This window comes from Equus asinus, chromosome X (assembly GCF_041296235.1).
Source record: "Equus asinus isolate D_3611 breed Donkey chromosome X, EquAss-T2T_v2, whole genome shotgun sequence".
Taxonomy (NCBI): Eukaryota; Metazoa; Chordata; class Mammalia; order Perissodactyla; family Equidae; genus Equus; species Equus asinus.
In genome coordinates this window covers 135,260,950-135,277,020 of record NC_091820.1, presented here as the reverse complement: position 1 = coordinate 135,277,020, position 16,071 = coordinate 135,260,950, and the positions used below count along the sequence as shown (strand labels likewise).

The 16,071-nt window shown below is 48.4% G+C and overlaps 1 protein-coding gene and 1 pseudogene across 1 annotated transcript; one reads left to right on the top strand and one right to left on the bottom strand.

Moving 5' to 3' along the window:
• The first annotated feature begins 613 nt into the window (after nt 1-613).
• LOC106828618 (protein EOLA1-like) lies at nt 614-2,454 on the top strand (annotated as a pseudogene).
• An 831-nt stretch (nt 2,455-3,285) lies between these two features.
• LOC123282615 (heat shock transcription factor, X-linked member 3-like) lies at nt 3,286-5,172 on the bottom strand. The gene is made up of 2 exons (XM_044764095.2): nt 4,219-5,172; nt 3,286-3,808 (listed from the first exon to the last, which is right to left on the bottom strand). Exons 1-2 carry the CDS (start codon nt 4,711-4,713, stop codon nt 3,383-3,385), a joined length of 921 nt encoding a protein of 306 aa, XP_044620030.2. The 5' UTR covers nt 4,714-5,172; the 3' UTR covers nt 3,286-3,382.
• Between the last annotated feature and the right edge of the window lie 10,899 nt (nt 5,173-16,071).

Sequence of the window (16,071 nt, the reverse complement as noted above, 5' to 3'; positions counted from 1 at the left end):
TCTGAGCTGTCCATTGTAATTTCTCCTCTTTCATTTCTGATTTTATTTATTTGAGCCTTCTCTATTATTTTTCTTGGTGAGTCTAGCTAAGGGTTTGTCAATTTTGTTTATCTTTTCAAAGAATCAGCTCTTGGTTTCAGTAATTTTTTATTGTTTTTTTTTTTAGTCTCTATTTCATTTATTTCTGCTCTGATTTTTATTATTTCCTTACTTTTGCTGATTTTGGGTTTTGTTTCTTCTTCTTTTCCAGTTCCTTATATGCACCGTTAGATTGTTTATTTGTGACGTCTGTTGTACAACTGACCAAGTGCTGTCTTGGCTGTGCCTTTCTCTAGCTGTCCCCACCCTGCTCCAAGAGCTCCCCAAAGACTCCATCTGACGGGTGAGTCATCCCAGTGGCCAGCCTCTTCCTTCAGGCCTATCAACTGACTGCCTGGTGATTGAAAGGAGAAGCCAACATTCTCTAGCTCAGTAGGGTTTCAGGGCACCCGGGGGATGGTGGGGAGAGGTCAGGTCCATGGGCCATGAGCTTGGAGTGCCGGTGCGTGAGGTTTATTGACATTGCGGTTCTGCGTTTCCACAGGCCACGTGAGGCGCAAGGAGCTCTGGGGAGATGAAGTTCATCTGCCTCTCCTTCCGGCAGCCCTAGGCAGGTTTTGTCTTAAAAGGGGTCGAGACCATGGAGACGCGTTGGCGTCCTCTGCTGAACAGCCACCAGGACTGAACCATTGCCATCCACATTCTTCACAGGGACTAGAAAGATGTGGCCTGGAGGAACCTTCTGGTGGAAAGGCTGGGAAAGACCCCTGCTCAGATTTAGGCCTTGCTCCAGGAAGGGGAAAAGTACGGCCGTGGAGTGATAACCAGCAAGTGCTGCTGTGCCGAGCACCGCTCAGACACCTCCCAGGGCTGCCCCCAGGACCTTGCTCGGGAGATTGGTAGCTTGTTTTCTGTTGAACTGCTGCGTGTGTGGGCTGTGTGGTTTCTTTTAGCAACATCCCTTCAGAGGGGCAGCAAAAGGGCCCTGGCCCTGGGGTCGGTCGGCCCAGGTTCCCTGACCCAGGGTGAACCCTTTCTCCATCCTGGGCCTCCGTTTCCATGTGTGATACGAGAGGCAGGGTGAGGTCTGAGTCTGCATGTGGGGTTTGCTTGTGTGTGTATGTGATTGCTTGCGCATGCGTGTGGCAGAGATCCTGAGAGGCAGCATAGCACACAGAGCAGGTCGGACCGGCCTCTGGACTCAGGCTGCCTTCCTGGCTTCAGGTGACTGTCCCACCCCCAGTGCCCACTGCATACTGGGCAAGTCCCCTGATCCCTCAATGGTTGAGGTCCCACATCAGCTCTTGTCTGCTGGTGAAGTGCTTGGGGACCTGATGGCCTGTAAGTTCCCTACTGTGGCCGGGCCCTTGTGATCTGTACCTGCTGCCCTCAGCAGTCTGACTGGGATCTGCCTGTTATTTTGGTAGGGTTGTTAAGGACAAGAGCCTCTCCTCCTCATTGTCCCTCACTCGGCCTCTCCCAAAATCCCGTGCACAGAGTCTGGCATGTCAGAAGTGCTCACTGAGAAAGACCCACTTCACTCCGTGTCCATTGGGCGATATCATCTTAGTCTCTGGTGGTTGTAACTTTGAATACCCATGTTCTCTGACAGGCAGGCCTTGGTTTATGGAAGGAAAAACGTCTCTGTGCTCCTCCCTTTGTGCACAGGGCTCGTTGACATTGGGGAAACTTTGCAATGTCCAGATCCTGATGAGGTGGTGGAACTGGCAAATCAAGCCGTGCTGACCAACCTGAAGCAGAAGTTCCTGACGGTGCTTTCAAACCCCAGGTGGCTGCTGGAGCCCATCCCCAGGGAAAGGCAGAAAGGATGTCTTCCAGGTAGACCTCCCAGAGCACCTGATCCCCTTGGGGCAGGAGGCCTGATGAGCGTGGGCTCCTCAGAGGAAGGTCACCGAGGGACCAGCTAAATCGTGACCCAGCTGCTCGTCGTCACATGGTGGACGTGGAAATCGGGTTCGGTGTGGATTGGCACTGCAGGGGAGCGCGCAACCCACTATGTGCTATTCACGTAAACAGCTTCTCCGCTCAGATGCAGGGACGGGGAGCAGGGCTTTACTTGCAAGATGCCTCTCTGGGCTCAGTGACAGTCTCAAGGACCTTGACCTTCAGGAAAAAGGGAAAGCTGCCCCTGAGGTCTTGCCGCTGCCACTCATTTTGGTCCAGCTGATTTCTGGATTGACCAAAGAAATACATTTTAAGAGGACTCGTTAGTGTTCTCCCCTCTCTTTGTTCTAGTCAAACTCATAGAGTGTTTGCACAGCATCCAGGGGACGTTGTGTGGAGGCTGGGAGCGGGCGCTGAGTGATTGCTGGAGAGTGACCAGCCCTGGATGGCCTCATTCCTGACGAAGAGGACATCAGACTTGGAAACAGAGCACCTGTCCTTGCAAAAGACTTTCTCTGCTGTAAAAGTGTCCCTTGGCTCATGGGGCATACGTGTTAGACATGTCGCACAGCCACTTCATGTGTGAAACAAGGAGCCTAAATACAGCTCTTTCAGAAAAGTGATAAGTAGTGTTGTTTATTTTGTGGGAAGTCTTTTTCCTTTCTTTCTTTCTTTTTGATCATTTATTAGGAAAGTTTCTAATGGTTATTACCTATAAACATGATGGGCTTTCCCCCAGGCAGTGACTGGAATGACCTGTCGCTTCTGAGCCAGACTGCAGTGGTCGGACCTCCCTGGGCAAATGGGCTGGCCCTACTTTGGAAGACCCCTGCCTCCTAGGCCAGGGACATTGAGCTGCTGATCAGAAGCTTCCTGGCATCTTAGGGGGCCCCATGAGGAAAGACTCTCCTGTTTCAAGATACGTGAATAGTGGAAGGCGATAGCCCCAAGGACAAGAGTCAGGCTGTTCTGTGTTCTGACCACCAGGCCAGGTTCAGGGAACAAGGTCTTCCTGGGCTTGCCTCGATACTCCCTAGCCAAGTCCTTGGCTGAATGTGTGAAAATGCTGCTTCTTCAAATCAAAGAGGACAATGGGGACCAAAGCCTGTTTGGGGCCAGGATTTCCAGCCTCCTCAGGCTTACCTGATGAGGTGTGTGTAGTGTTGCAAATTAGAACACCAAGTCACAATTCTCATTAGATTGTTTATTTACTCCATCAGAGTTTTGCATCATGGCTGTAAAATGGTGGTTTTTATCTGTCATCAGTGACCTGTGAGCTTAGGGACGTGGATTGTCCTTGAAGTGCTCACAGAGTGCACACTTGTAATCTGAGGAGCCTTCCTGCTCCTCGTCCTCGTCAGGGACCTCATGTGGAGCCATCACTGAAAGGGAAGCCAGCAGGATGGAATAACAGGTGTTGTACAGGGACATCACCGAATCATAATCGGGGTAATCTGGGGGGCTGGTGGGTGGTTCCTCTGCACCGTCTCCTCCGGCAGTAGCCAGGGGCACAAACAACATTCCCGGATGTGCCCTCCCCACTTGGGCTAGCTGGCTCACTTGGTTGACGAACTTCTGTGGCATGTCCTGCTACACTGCTCACAGAGTGGATATCAGAGCACGTGACCGACCAGGTGTCAGTGGGTCCCTGAGCTTTTGGGGCTTCCTTTTGGGCCTTTCTGTCAGCTTCTGTGGTGGGTTCATTGTGACGGATTCGTGGGGAGCGCCTCATAGCTTCTACCTGCTTCTTTCTCTTTGGAGTTGTTGTGCTGGTCCCTGGCTGAGCGGTAGTTCTCACGTTGCCTCTTTGGATGTTCTCGATGAGCAGAGGCTTGTCTCTCCTAAAGTTGGAGTTACGGTAGATCTGAAACAAAATCAATCCTGTTAGTCATCCTGGGAGCAAATATTCACCCCCCCCCCATCATAATGGTCTTGTTTTCCTAGGGAGAAAAGATCTTTTTAACTTGCTGGCAAGTTTCATTTTGCCCTAGAGCCTGAGCTCGCTCAACATACGTAATGCATAGGTTAAGGTGCATCTATCTCCTTGACATTAACTGAGCTCTCAGAGTCTTTCGTCACACCTGCAGATTACCTCTGAGGGGGTTATCGTTTCATAGGAACAACTATACCTTCTCATCTTTCCATAAATAAAGTCTCAAGTGAAAAAAGTTATCCTCAGAAATTAAACCCTTTCAGTGCATCATTCATCTTGGTCTACTAGGAAGATGTTCAAGGAACGGAGAACATGGGAAACAGAAGGACGTTCTACTTTACCATCATTCTCTTGTTCCCTGGAGAGTGAACCGAAGGGTCGTTTGGACGTATTTTGCTGAAGGCGTAGAGGTTCAGTTGGCGGATAAAACTCTTCAAGCTGTCTGTTTCAAAAATTCTCCCTGGGCCTCTCTGGTGAAGAATCTCCCTCTGGAAAAGATCCTCTTCAATGATCACGGTGTCTCCCTCGTCATTCCAGCGCACAGACGTGAAGGCGTCGTCCTCAGCTACCATCCAAAGCTTTCTTGGGAAGGAGAGCCCCAGAAGGTGGTTGTTTTCTTCCACATGGACGGCGCCTTGGTTTGGCTCCTGTGGTCGCATGTTGTCGCGGGGGCCTGGATCTTGGCTCATGGCTTGGTCACTGTGGGTCTCCAAAATCTCCCTTGAATCCAGATTTGGATCCGGGGATGAATTAGATGGGACGCCTGTTGCTGGCTCTCGGTCACCTGATGGGGCCTGCTTGACCTCATCTATCTGGTCGGTACTCTGACTAGCCATGGAGCTAGTCTAGATCAGGAGCACTTTCTAGCTGAGATCGTATCCCTGAACTCTCAGGTCAGAAATGCCTTCGGTCATGGTGGGGATGCCCAGTAAATAATGTCCACAAAATTCTAGAGTCTGGGTAGTGGGGCAACCATCTGCTTAAGTCATCGTTCTCTTTAGTTGTCACATGATGTCACAAGGGTTGCTCGCAGCTGGTCTGGAGAGGGAGCCCTGGCCAAGTGTGGAGGAGGAGAGGGTGCAGGGTCCCAGCTTCTCTCTTTTCTAAAAGGAGAGAAACGTTTGGTTCAAGTTCCCAGAAAAGGCTCCTGTCAGCTGCCAGGCACATTGTTTCATGAGTCCAGGTCCTGGATGGGTTGAGAAAGCATGATCCTATTTCCAATCCCACCCCTAAAGACGGGGAGGGGGCCTGTTGCTGACCCCTCTGATGTGCTCAAGGGCCAGGCCCTGGTTAGTCCTAGCTTGGCTCCCACCAAGACTAGGTGGGTCGTATGGGCCACTTGTGGACCGTGCCTCCCAGGAGACGGTGGTCCCTAGCAGGCTGATTTGCCTAGCCTAGATTGATAGCCTCTTCCTTCTTCCTCTCACCTCTGCTTCCTGCTTTGGTCTGTTCCAGCTGCTTCTGCTGGTTGGTTAGTCCTGCTCAGATGGGCTCAAACAAGGAGTCCAGTTTTCTTGCCCCTGGGTCAAGTTGTCCCCAGAGTAGGGCTGTGCTGGAGCACAGTGGGAGTGCTTCTGATGATCCTCAATCTCAGTATCACCCAAAGCACCTCAGACACACTTACCCACAGTGCCGGCGTGGTGGTGGATGGCCACATCGTCCACTGTGCTTGGGAGGGAGTCTCCTCTTGAACTCTCCTTGCCCGCAGATCGTATCCCTCTCTAGATCACAGTGGGGTTGTCTTTAGTTTCCATTTCTTCACCATAGAAACTCTTCTGGTTGCCCTGGACAGACTCCCTTTGGGAACACCTGCGTCTGCCCTTTTCAAATCACCTTCCTCAACTGCTTGCCTACAGCCTCCCTTGAGGCTGCCTCTAAAGCCCTATTTCCTTTCTGCCCCAGAGTGGTTTGGCTTCTGCTCTCCCGGATTTCTGGCCTCCCGCTTCCAAATTGGATCTCCTCTGGTACTTCCCCTTTTAATTGATTTGGGGGGTTTAACACCTATTCTGATCTGTTGAGACAAAGCATTTCACTGACCCATTCTCCTGAGCCATCCCTGCTCTCCTTGCCCCAAGCCAATCCCAACCCTTGACCCCAGTATCCCTCCCCTGCCATTACCTGGGTGGTAGGTCCATGGAATAATTTTGTCTGCTCTTGGGTTAGATCCTTTTCAAAGGGCCTCCTTTACACAGACTCACTCCCAAGGAAAATTCCTTCTTGTTTAGCTAGATGTGAGTAAGGAAGCCAACATGAAGATACCCATCATTGTGTACGTGAAAATAGATGAGAGTCTGGGTGTGGAATGGGACAAAACCCAAATGAAAGTCATGCTCACCACAGAGGATGGTACAGTGGATACGACTGTGAATTTGGTGATACGTATTCTCTAGATGTTGTGGACAACTTCGTTCTTAATAGTCACTCTGCATCGGGAGATTGAGTGGTACCATGGGAAGGCCCTGTCTGCAAGGATCTCAGGTCCTTGTCCAGGCTGCCACTGAGTAGGGTCATTTGCCCTCTCTGAGGGTCAATCGTTTGTTTCTAAAAGGGGAGTGCAAAGAGGGTTTGAAATAGAATCTCCCAAGATGCCTTTCAGTTTGAGGACTGCAATCCTTAACGGAGCCCCCAGGTTTACATTTGGGCTTGGTCTGTGGTCTTTGTGCTTCAAAACAGGTTTCCAAAGTGTTCATTGAGGACATCAGCTTATCCTGTAGGGACATGCCCTCAGAGGCTAAGAATTTAAATCGAGGCCATTGGTGGCTTCTCAGAAGGGGGCTCCTAAAGTCTTTGGATGAATAGCCATCTTCCTTCAGTTGCACAGCAGAGTATTTTTGCCTCAGTGAGTTCTGTAAAGACTGAGAATGAAACTTCCTTGTGGCCTGTGCTAGCTCATGAACTCGGCTGATGACTTATACCAAGAGATTGGGCTGTTTGGTGGGAGAGGAGAAAATGACTTGGGAAACCACAGTCCAGCATTCTGCAGGGAGTAGGTATTTACTTGATGTGATTTGGGCTCTCTTACATCCTAAGTCTCCTGTAGGACTATTAGCTAACGTCCTTTCTTTCGGGAGTCACCGAATTTCTGCTGGCGTTAAGAATCTAGGACACGAGGCTCATCTTTTCCTCTGAAGATGAGATACTCACAGTGCTGACTTTAGTCTAGTTGACGAGATGCATTATGGAAACAGCTTACCTCGACTAAGCCTTCTCTGTCCAGAATTTGAACCCTGGGTCCTGTGGCCGTCATTTCGACAGTCTTTACTAGGTACCTACCATGCTCAAGACCCTTTGAGAGAAATGATTGGTTGGCTTTTCAGTGCTCCAGAGGCCCCAGAGGTGACCCATATGTGTCACTGCCTTATGGAGAAAACCCCCAGAATCAGGTCACTCTAGCAGATCACAGCTGATTGGCCTCTGAGGACAGCCACCCCGGAGGGAATGTGATTTCAGTCTGGACTCACCGTGGGTTCTGCAAAGCCTGCAGCCATGGAGAAAGTGCCTAGCTGTGGGTTATGGGGCCCAAGGCCTGGGGCCGCCAAGGGGCAAGCCTGGCTATGTGGCCTTTTGTGCCTCCCCCTCCCTCAAGCCCCCCTTGCCCCTTGGGTCAGTGTGGGAGCTGCGTCCTTACTGGTCTCCCTCCATTCTGGGCACCAGCTGTGCCATTGCAGTTGGTTTATTTTGCACCCAAGTTGTTTTTCTCAGCATGGCACAGACACAGTCCCTCATGACGTTGGGGACCTGACTTTTCTAGCCTCCTGGCCACTGTGCTCCTCTTACCCACTCAGGTGTCTGCCAGCCCAGAGGCCCTCCAGCCACTTTCACTCATCATCTGCTGGGCTGTAGCCCCGGGCCAGCTTCACTAGGCCCTTGGCACTATTCCTTGACATGCTATGAGCTCCTGCCAAGGATGCTCCTCCTGCTGCTCTCTCATATGACAATTCGTTTCTCTGTCCGGGGGCCACTCAGCCTGTTGGGGTCTTGCTCCAAGGCTGCCTTCTGCTGAGCAACATCGCTTAGACATGTGGGCCCCCTCTCCGATGCCTCTCTCTCAACAGCTCCGTTGCCTTCCCCCCTTAACCTGCTCCGGCTGCTGTAACAAAATACCACAGACTGGGTGGCTTATAAACAACAGAAAATTATTTCTCACCATTCTGGAGGCTGGAAGTCCAAGATCAAGGCAGCAGCATGGTGAGGTGAGGGCCCTCCTCCTGGTCCCTAGTTACCACCTTCTCGCTGTGTCCTCATATGGTGGAAGGGGCTGGGGATCTCTCTGGGGCCTCTTATATAAGGTGACTCCCAACCATGGGGGCTCTACCCTCATGATTTAAGCACCTCCCAAAGGCCCCACCTCGTAATGCCATCATCTTTGGGGGTTAGGGTTTCAACATATGCGTTTGAGGGGACACAAACATTCAGACCATAGCGCTCCCCTTCTGATAGTGCCCTACTGACCCATACACCATGGACGATCTCATGCTGTGAGGGACTCCCCTCTAATGCAACCCTGTTGAGGCACCATCCTGTAAATCTTGTGGTACGTTGCTGCCTCTCCTGGTCATCTCTTCTTACTGGGTCAGCCTCCAATCCCTTGAACCCCCAACAGCTGGCTAATGAGCGCTTGTGAAATCACGTGTCTGACCCTAAGAGGCTGATGATTATCCGACCTGAGGTGTGTGTTTTTCAGGCGTCAATTGGGAGGGACTCTAAGGCTGATAAGGAAGAAAGGGCTTAGGAAAGCATTGCTTGTCACTTGGACTTGGACCCCCGCTGTCTGGCCTTGCAGTGTCTCGGCTTTCCTGCTGCTGCAGAAAAGCCACTGACTCTTTTTGGACCCCAAACCCACAAATCCTAATTGACCAACTTTAAGATAAATCCTGAAACTGTCCACAATGGGCTGTTGTAGCCTCAACACGAGTTGTGCTGAATGGAAAGCAGGCCAAGCTCAACGAACAGGTCTTGGACTCTGGGACTGTTGCAGATTTGGGACAACCCTCTGTGGGGTATGAATCTGTCAAAGCTTCTTGAGTGCTGTCCTGCACCGTCTGGGTCTTTTGCAGATGCCCACAATGAAGGGCTCAGTATCCGATGGGACCAAGTGAGATGGAGCTGCTCATGGGCACTCCATTTCTGAGGCGGATGATTGCACTGCTAACTTGGGCTGCCTGTGCAAGTTGTACATTGGAGGAGGGCCCATCACGGGGACCGGGAGCCCTCCATGCACTCCAGACAGATTCCACTGAGACCCCCTTTCGCGATGTTCCTCTGTTTTTGAGTGGACGGGTTAGTCGCAGTTTGCAACAAGGATTGACTGCCTGACTGTTTCCCTCACCTTTCTCCTGGTGCGCGCACCAGGCAGTGTGAGTGTTAACGACACTGTCCCCAGAAAGGCCTTGCCCTCTTCACCTCTCACTTGATAAGCAATCGGATAAAAATGGTTATGTAAATGTTTTGAAAATCGATGAAAAGTGAAGATTTCTTCCTGACCGCATCCTGAATATGACATGTCTTTCTGGCTCACTTGTATGACAATGTTTGTCTGTGAAAATGCATTTGCCCCTCTTGCATACAATCCTTCCAGACAAAAGGGTCTGGGGGAGAAGAGGGGATGATGGAACCAATGTAAATTTGATCACTGAATGGGACACGCTGATTTGTAACGATGGAGGAAAAACAAAACCCAACCCTGGGAGATATGTGGCGCAGGGGAGAGCTTTTTGACCTTGGTTTTCCAGAACTGCTCCTGGAATCTTTGCCCTCCTCCTGAAGGAAAACTCACCATGCTGCCTTTGCAAGCTGCTGCAAGTGATAGAATGCAAACGACTGCTGAGCCTGGGAGGACACCTGACAGCACTGACTATGACACAGCCCGGGGTGGGCCCAGCTCTGGCACTTTCCACTCAGAACAGCTGCACCACACATCGTCGACACTGGTCATAGACAGCTAAAACTGTTTGGAACAAAACTCCTTCACCACACTCTCCGGCTCCCAGGGGACCCTCTTGTGGTCCTCTAGCTAGACAGTGGGTCTTCAGTCTCCTGACACTACTATGCACTTCCCCTGAATGGGTCTGACTGCCTGGCCAACTGGAAGGTGCTTGGAGGGAGAGAACTAACAGAAGATTCCGCTCACACTTTTTGTTCCCTCTGCCTTTTATCTAGAAGTTTTCTTTCTCTTTGATTTTCTGCTGCTTGAATATGATATGCCTAGATGTAGACTTTTTTGGTTATGTATCCTACTTGATGTTCTCCAAACTTCCTGAATCTGGGGTTTCATGTCTATCATTCGTTTTGGGAAATTCTCAGCCATTATCACTTCAAATATTTCTTCTGTTCCTTTCTCGCTTTCTTCTCACTTTGTATTCCCATTATATATATGTTACACCTTTTGCACATGTCACACAGTTCTTGGATATTCTCTTTCATCTTTTCATTCTTTTTTCTCTTTGCATTTCAGTTTTGGAAGTTTCTGTTGATGTTTCTTCTAGCTCACTCATTCTATCCTCAGTTGAGTCCAGTCTATTGAGGAGCCCATCAAAGGCATTCTTCATTCCTGTTACAGTGTCTCTTTTTAATAAAATACATTTGTTATTGGGGTAAAATACACATAACATAAAATTTACCATCTTACTTTTAAATGTATAGATCAGTGCTATTAAGTACATTCTTATTGTTGTGCAATCATCACCATTGTCCATCTCCAGAATTCTTTTCATCTTGCAAAACTGAAACTCTCTACCTATTAAACAATAACTCCTCATTCCACCTTTTCCCAACCCCTGGCACCTATCATTCTACTTCCTGTCTCTATGACTTTGACTACTCCAAGTACCTCATGTAAGTGGAATCATACAGCATTTGTCTTTTGTGTCTGGTTTATTTTACTTGGCATAATGTCATTAAGGCTCATCTGTGTTGTAGCATGTTGACCTAAAACATCCAGTTATTTTACCAGCAAAATAGGTTCATTCGGGAACAACAAATAATGGCAATAAGGGACACGTGGTCTGTGGCAAACCACAGGCATGTCTAGAGAAAGAAAGGAGAAAAACATTCTTTCATCAAGTTGGGAGGGGCTGTTATAAACAAAGTGTCCATTGGAGGAAATTGGAAGTTCGAAGTATAGTGAATTTTCATTGGTGAGTTGTGGCTGTCTCTCATTGGCTGAACTGTTGCTAGGCAAGGAAGAATTCCTTCCTTCCTTCCTTCCTTCCGCTGGGGTAGTAAAGTATATCACTTCCTGTGGGAGATGCAAGTTATGCCTCTTCCTCTTGGAGTCTATAGTGTGCATTGAGAGGCTCATGCATGAGTGTTCTCTCTTCTTGCTTCCTGACTCCATTTGAAATAAGGTTTCTGTATATTAGTTTTCACCAGATTATGTCAGAATTCCCTTCCTTTTTAAGGCTGAATAGTATTCCATTGTATGTTTGTACCACATTTTGCTATTCAGTCACCTGTTGGTTTGCTCTTGCTCTTTTAGTGTTCTGAGACTCAATTTCCACATTGGCGGGGGGTAGTTCCCACACACACAACAAGCAATTCTCAGACACCAGCAGGGTGTCCAAGAATTCAAGTCAGTTCTCACACTATCTACCTAGAGACAGTAGCAGATTCCACAGGTTAAGGGTTCAGTCCTACAAGATTGCCCCCCCCCCCACTTCAGATGCCAGTCACAAGTCCAGGTTGCTACCCGTGCTTCTCATTGAATGGCTACAGGTTGGAGGTTCCCACGACGCCCTCCAACTCAGGGTGCCAATTGCAAACGTAGGTTATTACCTGTACTTCTGACTAACTGGCTAGAAATCAGAGGTTCCCATGACCCCCTCCTCAAGTTAAATTAATTTTCTGGAGCAGCTCACAGAGCTCTGAGAAACATGTCACTTACTAGATAACTGGATTATTGTGAAAGGATATAACTCAGGGACAGCCAGATGTAGAGCTGATAGGGACTAAGGTACATAGGAAGGGGCATGAAGCTTCCTTGCTTTCTCCAGACAGGCCACTCCCCCCACACCTCCACGTGTTCACCAACCTGGAAGCTCTCTGAACCCTGTCTTCTTTGGTTTTCATGAAGACTTCATTACTTTGTCTTGGTTGATTAAATCATTGGCTACTGGTCATTAATTCACTAGGCCCTCTCCCCTCCACAGAGGTCAGGGGTGGGTGGAGTAGAGGTGGGATGGGACAGAAAGTTCCAACCCTCTAATCACCTGGTTGGTTCTTGATGGGGTTCATGGCAGGCTGCCCCAAGATGCGCCACTCTGGTATGCGGACTATTTCAAGCTGAAGACAATAAAGGCTCAAAAGACTCAGGAAGAGCATCCTAAGTTCCCCCCACAAACTGCCTAAAAAACCTTAACATAGAAGGCCTGTTCCAGGAAGGAGCTCATACCATATGATAGTTATAGTATGATGTAAAATAGGTGTGATAAAAGGACACCAACAAACCCATTTTTGGCCTAGCAAAACCTGTTTAACAAGCATTTGCATTCCATCTCTATGTAAATTGTCTTCCTCCCCTTTGAAGCCCCAAATCACTATCCCCAACATCCTCCTTGTCTGTAGCTGAAGATACTTAAACAGGCAGCCTCAGCCAGACGGCTGAGTTACTCAGTTTCTTCTGGGTTTCTCCCATGTGTACATGCTATGAAATTTTGTTTGATTTTCTCCTCACAACCTGCCTCTTTGACTATTTGACCAGCCATAGGAACCTTAAGGAAAAGCAGGGGTGGGGGAGGATTCTCCCACTTCCCCGACATTCTCATGTCAACCAGCCCCCATCCTTGGGTGGACTCCAAAAGTCATCTCAATAACATAACCAGAGACACCTCTGTCATTCTCAACACATAGGAAATTCCAAGTGATTTGGGAGCTGTGAATCAGGAACGGTAGACAAAGAGCAAATATATATGGAAAATATATTTTGGTCATGAGAAAGACCGAATATATATTTTTCTTATAAAACACAATATAACACCCACGTTTAGCTATTATGAATAATGCTACTATGAATGTGGGTGTACAAATATCTTCTTGAGATCCAGCTTTCACCTCTTTTGGGTATATACTCAGAAGTGGGATTGCTGGATCATATAACAATTCTATTTTTAATTTTTTTTTGAGGAAGATTAGCCCTGAGCTAACGTCTGCTTCCAATACTCCTCTTTTTGCTGAGGAAGACCGGCCCTGAGCTAACATCCATGCCCATCTTCCTCTACTTTATATGTGGGATGCCTACCACAGCATGGCTTGTCAAGTGATGCCATGTCTGCACCTGGGATCCAAACCGGTGAACCCCGGGCCGCCGAAGCAGAATGTGCCACTGGGCTGGCCTCTATTTTTAATTTTCTGAGGAACTGCCATACTGTTTTCCACAGCTGCTGTATCATCTTAAATTCCCACCAACACTAAACAAGGGTTCCAATTTCTCCACATCCTCGCCCACACATGTTATTTTGTGGGGTTTTTTTTTTTTTTGATAGTAACCATCTGGATGGTCGTGAGTTCATATCTCATTGTGGTTTTGGTTTGCATTTCCCTGATGATCACTGACGTTGAGCACCTTTTCATTTGTTTTATTGGCCATGTGTATATCCTCTTTAGAGAAATGTCTATTCAAGTCCTTTGCCCATTTTGGAATCGGGTTATTTGTTGGCTTTCTTAAGTGAGGTAGATTGATATGTGCTGTCATGGGAATATCCTGCATCCATCTTATTAAGCAGCAAAGGCACATGATAGATCAACATGTATGTTATTACCTATGTACATTAAAAATGCCACACATCTCACAGCATATTTATGGATGAAAAATCCTAGAATAAGCTTTGAAATAATGTACAGCAATATGTTATTTGTGGTGACCTTAGAGGAGGGGGCTGAATTGGGGAAGAATTTTATAAAGAAAGAAATTGTGATTTACCTCTATTTTTGGAAGTTTTTTTTGCAACAAGAATATATGCAATATATGTCATATATAATAATGCAATATATAGTAATCTCTATATTATAAAATATTTATATAAACCTAGCAATAGAAAAGTAGCTGTGTCAGTGTAAGCAATAGCTGATGCAACAGAAAAACCATGACATTTGAAAGGTTAACACAAGAAAAGTGTCTTATTTGTGCACATAAATTCTGATGCAGTTAGCCAGAGGCCCTCTGCTCTAGGCGACCCAGAGATGCAGGCTGCTTCCATCTTGTGGTTCCACCATCAAACACGGGGTTACCACGTTTGCTGGTGAATCGTGGGAGAGAGCATGGAACTGGCATACAGGCTCTCAAATGCCTGGATGTGACAAACAATGCTCCTGCTCAGGTCTCTATGGCAAAGGCTTGTCACATGTCCCTTCATAACTACAAGTGGCCTGGCAATGTAGTGTCTCCTGTGTCCAGGAATAACAGCTGGACGAGATATGGATGAGCACTGAAGTCTCTCCCATGCCCCGTTACATAGTAGGTGCCCAACACAAAGCAACAATTATAACTTGTTATGACAACATCCGTGTTCATTGTGTGGGTGAGTTTCTGAGGTCAGGTTTGCCTTGAAATTCTCTGAAGTGTTAAGTGCCTACTATGCAACAGATGCTCTCAAATACAGAACCACATCTCATTTTAAGAGGATCCTGTCAATCTCAGCAGGTAGGGTCGCCTTCTTCGCTCTATGGCTTTTTCTCCACTCCCTTTGCGATACCGCCTATAATCTCAGTAGGCTTCCTTCTGATGCAGGGGTGAAATCTTAGCCTGTGGGTCTCAGCTACCCTCCACAAGGAAGTGACTGAACTTCCTTGAACAGCGGCACAGGTGCCCCCAGGCTCACTGAAAGACAGGACTTTCCGGGGGGGGGTGGGGCGGCAGGTACCAGACAAGAACAGTGGGAGAATGGTGGGTTTTCTTTGTGAATTTGACCCAACATATCCACTAGAGAACCATTTCTCACCTCCTAGGAGGATTCCAGGGTTCATAGGAATTCGGCTTCAGTGGATGATTCCTCCTCATCTACCGCTTGTGACGAGGCATTAATTTCTGACCAGCTAAATCAGCTCTTTCCTCTGTGTACGTGTTCAGTTCCCAGCATCAAATAAGGAGCCTGTTAAAGTCCTATTGCAAACACAGGGTCGCTTCACAAACAGTCTGTATAACTTCAGGGTTGTATCCCGGGTCCCAGTAGATTATAGGCACCATCATACTCTACTCACAGCCCATTTGGCAAACAGTGAGTGTGTCGAAGGCTCCCAGGGAGGAATGACCAGGTGTCCAAATGTCACAGTCCGGAGTGACCTTCTCCTTGTAAGCGGCTGTGGCTCTCCGGGATTGAGGCTGAGATATGGGAGGGCCCCTGGACCCCGGTAGGGAGTAGGAAAGCTCTGTGTCAGGGGGAGGGCAGGAGGTTCTGTGCAGCCTTCAGAGGATGGAGCAGTGACGAGTATGTCAGGTGACATGTTCCAGACTTGGACAGGAGGGCGCACAGGGGAAGACCAGGGGAAGGGTGCTGTCATGTGGAAAAGTGCTGGGACTGGACAGAAATGGCGACACCCAGAGGAGTCAGCTCTCAACAAGCCTCGGAGCATCCCCAAATTGTATTTGATTCTCATTGTTGCCTTCCTTCTTTAGGCCTGCTTTCACTACCTGGGCCTCAGGGTCATAATTTTGTCACCTGAGAGACATCATGGAGAAATGAGAAGAGATTTGAATGAGGAGTCAGAAGGTGGGCTGCAGGCTGGGATGAGTGGCAACAGCGTGGGCTCTAGATGACTCCAGACCCGGGTCTAGTCTGTCTGTCGCTTATTAGCCATGTGATCCTGGGAAAGTTACCAAGCGCTATGACCCTCGGGCTCTTCCTCTGCGAAGGCAGTGGGTTGGTGAGCCCTGTCTTGTAGGACTGAGGGAACGGATGGGATGTGTGGCAAACACCTGGCACAGTCCCTGGTATACATGGGAACTTTGAGGACTGGCAGTTATTTCTAGGATTGTTTTGATCCCAGACCTTCCACTCTCTCCTCTGGGATTTTGTGTGTTTGTTGTCCAGGTCGTATTAGAGAACACGCAGCTCAACAGGACACGAAATAACTAATGAGCCAAAAAGGATGTTTCACAAATGAAACTCAATAAATTCCCAGCTAGAGGATATATGTGAAAATTCGGATGAGGGACAGTCTCCCCAGCTGGATGGAACACAGGGCTCCTAGAAACAGAATCA

Excerpts from the sequence above, each read along its gene's own strand:
- LOC123282615 (XM_044764095.2), bottom strand. The coding sequence starts at position 4,713 with ATGGCTAGTCAGAGTACCGACCAGATAGATGAGGTCAAGCAGGCCCCA. Across the intron at positions 3,809-4,218 it reads CAGGGAACAAGAGAATGATG|ATCTACCGTAACTCCAACTT; the intron begins GTAAAGTAGAAC and ends ATTTTGTTTCAG.